The sequence below is a fragment of the Nymphaea colorata genome, chromosome 3 (genome assembly GCF_008831285.2).
Source record: "Nymphaea colorata isolate Beijing-Zhang1983 chromosome 3, ASM883128v2, whole genome shotgun sequence".
Classification (NCBI taxonomy): Eukaryota; Viridiplantae; Streptophyta; class Magnoliopsida; order Nymphaeales; family Nymphaeaceae; genus Nymphaea; species Nymphaea colorata.
The window spans coordinates 11827522-11833891 of NC_045140.1; the positions used below are offsets into that span (position 1 = coordinate 11827522).

Sequence of the window (6370 nt, forward strand, 5' to 3'; positions counted from 1 at the left end):
AGGAAACAAATAAAGCTCATCAAATTGCTAAAAAAGAATACGTCTGGATTTGGTCCGAATCCAAATCCAAATCCAATCCGGAGTGTTGAGGCAGTGTGAAATCACATGAAAATAAATTTACACCTTTGGTTTTTTGGAATATAGTTGTGAACAATACCGTTATTTTAATTTCTAGAATTGCCAATTAGTTCCTAACCCTGCTTGGATTCAGCATCTAGCAATGATCTAGACAGTGTTTAGAGCTGTTAGTGGGTTGAATACCTCAATTATAAACTGAAAAACTTGAAATCATCTCATTGGACTTGGAAAAGAAAATTGAACCCAATAATTGATCATATTCAAATTCAAAATGCAGATACATTCAAAAACGTAGAAGTTTCAACCCAAGTGAGGTTGAAATTTGCGTAAAAGCTAGACTGGATCAAAATCCAAATTCAAGCACTTTTACATCCATAATTTGCATCATATTGGAGTGAGATCCAGATCAGAGAAAACGGGTCTGGGCCTGATATACCTGCCCGTGACTGTGGACTGGTTCGAAACGAGGCAGATTGGGTCCGAAGGCTTGCAATGACGAAAATGACCACAAATCTATTGGCTCGAGCAGGCCATTCTAAGGGATAGTTAAGCCATTTAGACCACCCAAGACCTAACCCTCGTTCTATAAATAGCACCCTTTCCGGGAGAGAGAGCTGAGGCAACCGAAGCGATCGGCGTCGTTCGTTCTCGAAGACAGAGATCTCTTTCCCTTCTCGTTCTTCCCTTCGGTGAGATTTTCTCATCCTTTGTGGAACCCTAATTTTCGCTTGTCGTTCCTTCTTTTCCTTGCCTATTGAATCATCGGCCGATTCCTGGTGGCCGAAGATTGATACCCGATGTTTTTGGTTTTCTTTTGGCGATGAATGGCTGTGGGATGGTCTTTAGTTTGCTGCGTTTGGGTCGTTTTGCGTTGAACGATTGATTGTTTTTTAGATCAGTTCTTAATTATTTGGCGACGATGTTGCGGAAAACCGCTCGGTTGATGTGGTTTATTTATTTGTTTTGTTTTTTTGAACTTTTGACCGATGCTTTTGATCGGCTCTGAATTGTATGGTGATGATGTTACAAAAGCAACTCGATTCATTAGCTTTTCTTTTACGCCGATTGGTCATCGGTTTGGTATATAGAGTTTCTAGGGTTTAATTTTTAACGAGGAATTAGAATTGTTTAGCTTGTTCGGGCGATTCTCTTTCCTTTTACCCTTTCGGGATTGGTTCGGCTCGCTGTCCTAATCGTCTTTTGCTGATTGATAATATCGTTTGGGTGCCATCTGTGATTTTGGTGAATAATTTGATCATCATCGTCTGAGTTCTTTCCCCTTTTGGATCCATTTGTTTGTAGTTGATACGTAATTTCACCCTAATTCATCAGACTAGGTCTTGAGCGATCGTATAGTTTTATTCCGTCTCTGTAGCTCGTATATTGACATACGGACGCCCACACGCAAACGTGAGATTGGTTTTTCTTATAAAGACAACTCCGTGGTCCAGAGTTTTAGCTTTTAAATCTATAGATTTTCACAAGGTTCAAAGTTGGACGTATAAAGTACTTCGGAATACCCTTAACACATATCTTTTTTTATTCCGGATTGTGTTTTTTATCATCACGATGAATCGAAGATTTGAAGTTTTAAACCTTAAAAAGGTTTTGTAGTATATTTCAAAACCAAAGATTCTTTCTCTTTATGGATATATTTCATAAGTTTAATTTGTAACTGGCCATTCAGGATTCAAGTTTTATTTCATGAGCTTATTGCAAGTCAATAGCATGCCCCGTAGGATATCGTTGAACAGAAACTACGTATAAGTGCTCCTTAAGTGTCCACGATATGGTGAAAGAAACCACGTTATATGCATCATAGTTTACAATCATGCAAAGGATCTTCATTTATGCACTCGATGCTCTTTTTGAAACTTATTTTGGTATGTTTGATTAACTGGTTAATATGGATGCCCTTGTATACTGAATTTGACCCTTATACCATGATGTTGCTTTCTCTAACTAATGGGTGGCATATAATGCAATGGATGGAAAGAGACCGTATTATGAGTCTGTTTATTGAAGTTCATCTGTTTTTATGTTCCATTATGTGTTCCATCTCTATATTTTTATCTATATTTTGTGTGATATCATATTCACATCGTGAAAATGAGCATTTAATGTCGTATGATCTCTTTAGAGATTTAATGTTGAGGGTGTATACTAGGTTAAGTCCAAGTCCGAGAGAAGGCATATCATGGTTTAAAAATAGAGTGACGGAGTTTGCATAGTTTGATTCTTTGTTGTTTTCTCTGGTCTTTATAGATATATATATTTTTTGATGGTGAACAAAATTGATATTCATTTCTTTGATTCCTAAATGAAATTTCTTTGTGGTTTATCAGCGCTGGACATGAGGTTTCATGATTCGAATTAGAGACTTAGTTTGATACGTTGATTCTTTGTTGCCTTCGCTGTTTTGTATCCTTTTTTTTGATGATGAACAAACTTTATATTCTTGTTTGTCAAGGAAAGTGAACTTCAAGCATTGTTGTAATGTTTGGTAGTGGTGCATGTTTGGCAGGCTTCTTTATCTCTAAATGAAATTTCTTTGTGCTTTGTGAGCACTGCACATGAGGTACTAATTTGTTTCTGAACCATCATGTTGATGTTTGCAGGAGTATAGTCGGTTGGACGACTTACTTTCCTTTTCTGCCCCGTCAAGTATATAAAGTGTTAAGCTTCCAGCTACTTTTATGTCTGAGGACGTTCTTTCCTATCTGGAATCAACTGGGTTGCCAAAGTTGAGGGAAAAGTACAAGCGCCCTCATCGACTTTTGTTTAGAGAACCTCGGTGGTTATTGTGTCGCACTCAGTTGCCCCCTCTTTTCGACGGTGATCCACTGAAAGTTGCTGGATGAAATTGCCCGTCTACTGATTTCTGGCTTGTAGTAGACATCTTTGGCAGATTTAAGTAGGCAAAAATGGCTTTACAGAACATTGGTGCGGGGAACAGAGATGATGCTTTCTACCGTTACAAGATGCCAAAGATGATTACCAAGATTGAAGGCCGGGGAAATGGCATCAAGACCAACGTCGTCAACATGGTGGATATAGCCAAGGCACTTGCCAGACCCGCCTCTTACACCACCAAGTACTTTGGGTGTGAGCTTGGGGCGCAATCCAGATTTGATGAGAAGACGGGGGTTTCCCTTGTCAATGGTGCACACGATACTGCAAAACTCGCAGGACTTCTTGAGAATTTTATCAAGAAATATGTTCAGTGTTATGGTTGTGGGAATCCAGAAACCGAGATCATCATCACCAAGACGCAGCTGATCAATTTGAAATGCGCTGCTTGTGGGTTTGTGTCGGATGTTGACATGAGAGACAAGCTCACCACCTTCATTCTGAAGAACCCCCCGAGACAAAGAAGGGAGGGAAGGACAAGAAAGCAATGAGGAGGGCGGAGAAGGAGCGGCTGAAGGAAGGGGAGGCTGCAGATGAGGAGCAGAAGGCAAAAAAAGAGGTTAAGAAAAAGGTGGCGGCAGCGACTAAGGCCTCTGTTGCAAAGAAGAAGGCTGCTAGTTCTGACGAGGATCACGGTTCTCCTGCCGGAAGTAATGCTGATGAAGAGAATGGGGATGATGATGACGACGTTCAGTGGCAGACTGATACCTCCCTGGAGGCTGCACGGCAGCGGATCCAGGAGCAGCTTAGTGCTGTAACTGCTGAAATGGTGATGCTGAACACCGAGGAGTCAAAGAAGGAAAAACCGAAGCATGCCAAGAAATCCGAGGCACAGGCGGTATCACCGGACAAAGGAAGTGATAATGGGAATGGCACTGCAACTGCTCGTGAATCATTGGCTTCCCAGATAAAGAGCAAGCTGAAGAAGGGCTGCACTTCAAGTCAGTTGAGCTCCTTCCTTGCATCCCTTGCTGGCGACCAGCAGCAGATCATGAACGCTCTGTTCGAGGCCTTGTTCGAAGGTGCAGGCAAGGGTTTCGCCAAGGCAGTGAGCACGAAGAAGGCATACCTTGCTGCTGTGACTGGAGAGGGTGGCTCGCAGCAGCTGATGCTCCTCCGAGCAGTGGAGGAGTTCTGCAACAAATTCAGCCCAGACGCGATGAGGGAAGTAGCTCTGGTTCTGAAGGCGCTCTACGATGACGATGTGGTGGAGGAGGAGTGCTTCCTGCAGTGGTACGAGCAAGGCCTGAAGGGTGGCAGCAACAAGTCAGAGATATGGAAAAAGGTGAAGCCGTTCGTAGAATGGCTTCAGAGTGCGGAGTCTGAATCTGATGATGAATAGAAAGCTCCTCGCTGTTTTTGTCTCAAGGTCTGGCGAAGGGAAACCCCTCTTCCTCTTTAGTACTGTCTCGTGTGTGCCTGGGCTTCCTTCTCCGACCTACTTTCGTTCATGTGTTTGTGGGACTGGTCGCTTTGCTTCTACTACATGCTTTGTTTCTGAGTCATTATGTTGGTGTTTGGTTGTCAGAAAACTAGTCCGGCGGTGGTTGGTTCTTTGTCTCGGCAACCGCCGATAGTTCCTGTGGTGTGGTGTCTCTAGAAATAAACAAAAAGCCTTATTTCATGTCGGCCGCTCTCTCTGTGGCTGTGCAGCTACATCGTGTACTTGGCCGGCTGCATCCGGAAGACATGGTCCCTGGAAAGTTTTTTTATTTTTCGTTATTTGTCCAACAGGTCTGGGTCGGCTGCGTTGTTGGCTTAAACTCAGACACACTTTTGTTGCATGGTCGATCATTTTGGGAATCTTCGGCGGGAAGATAAGTTTTGCAAAATGCGTCAAGCTTTTACGCCATATGGCGTTGGCTTTTCGTTTACCTGATGGATCATGGAACTGCAATTTTTAAGGTAAACCCGGACTATGAAGCTAAAAGAAATCAAATGAGTGAAAGCAATTTCACCTCATTAGCAAAGAGAACGTCCTAACTCTTATAAAAGAGCTACGTGTGGAAATTTTTACAAAAACGATCTCGACTGTTGCCTCAGTTTTGTGTGTTAGCAACTCCAACTCTTAGTGAGAGAGGACGACGTATCAAAGAATTGCAGAAGCCACTTGAAAAAGGGGCTGGAGCCGGCGTCAAAGACTGTTTTGATTGCCACCGTTTGCATTTTAGAAAAGTATGCTCACAAAATCGAGCAGAGCTTTCATTGATCTGCCAACCCAACTAACGCTCTAGGAAGCAAAAAAAAAACGTAGCTAATACTTAGCATCTTTCAGATCAACGAAAGATTGTTTGAAGCCTTCGTTTGAAAGTTTGCATGTTAAAACTGTACTTTTATTTGAAAAATGATCTTGCAAGTATAGGTAAAGGTTAGTAAGAAAAATGTACCCAAAAAAAGGTTAGTAAGAAAAAAGAAAAACAATTTTTGCACGAAAGAAGAGGTAAAGCAAAGTGGTACGCCAATGGAAACATCGCACATTTGGCGCTTCAGTTTTTTCTGCTCAGGATAATCGTGATGTTGATGCATTTTTTTTCCTTGAGTTAGCGCAACGTTGTCTTAGCTTGAAGCAATTGAAACTAAAAAGAGGCCAATCACAATGACAGTTTTTTAATTTTTAACCATTGGATAGTATACATGCAAATTATATATATATATATATATATATATATATATATATATAAAGATTAATGTTGCAAAACTTGTATCATACTTTTTTGTAATTTCAAATGTAAAACGTACTTTCAAAACATCATACACAAATTTAAAAAGTGATAATAATTAAGATATCGTTTGGATGACAAACTCAAAAAATTGGTTTTGTGAAAACTAGTTTTTTGAATTATTGAATTTTTAATCAGTTATGAAAACTAGTATGTGCTTAATTAATAGGACTAAAACATTTTTTTTTTGTAAAAGTAACGTAATGCTAGGTTGTTCAAAAGTATTCTTTTTTACTAAAAAAGAGTTCTCAAATCATCCAAAGGAAATGACGTTTTGAAAGAAAAATCACTTAAAACATAGTTTTGAGGTGTCATCAAAAAAACCTCTGAAACTCAAAACCAATATTATGATAAAAATAGATGAAAAAAATTGGTTGAATAGCAACCTTATTAAGTAAAGTAAACCTCTTAATTGCCTTTGATTACAGACTTGTACTTTAAAATTCTAAAAAGCATACTTTTATGCGTTTCCCAACCTAAGCATTGAGGTTTTCTTACACAGACGCGGAGCCATGGCCCTTGGAAAAATTTACTGCTGTACAGAAACAAAGAAAATTTCATTGCGAAAAGCTCAAGCTGTTTTACCATCGTGATTTAGAGTAATAAACTGCTTATTTCCACATGGATGATCCACGCTTCAACTTAGTGGACGCTAAAAGTAA

General features: G+C 40.1%; 1 protein-coding gene across 1 annotated transcript; it reads left to right on the forward strand.

Moving 5' to 3' along the window:
• Positions 1–649: 649 nt before the first annotated feature.
• LOC116250776 (eukaryotic translation initiation factor 5-like) lies at positions 650–4612 on the forward strand. The gene is given in 3 exon segments (XM_031624709.2): positions 650–767; positions 2697–3444; positions 3447–4612. Coding segments are annotated over 2 exon segments (1326 nt in total). The 5' UTR covers positions 650–767; positions 2697–3002; the 3' UTR covers positions 4331–4612.
• Positions 4613–6370: the final 1758 nt, after the last annotated feature.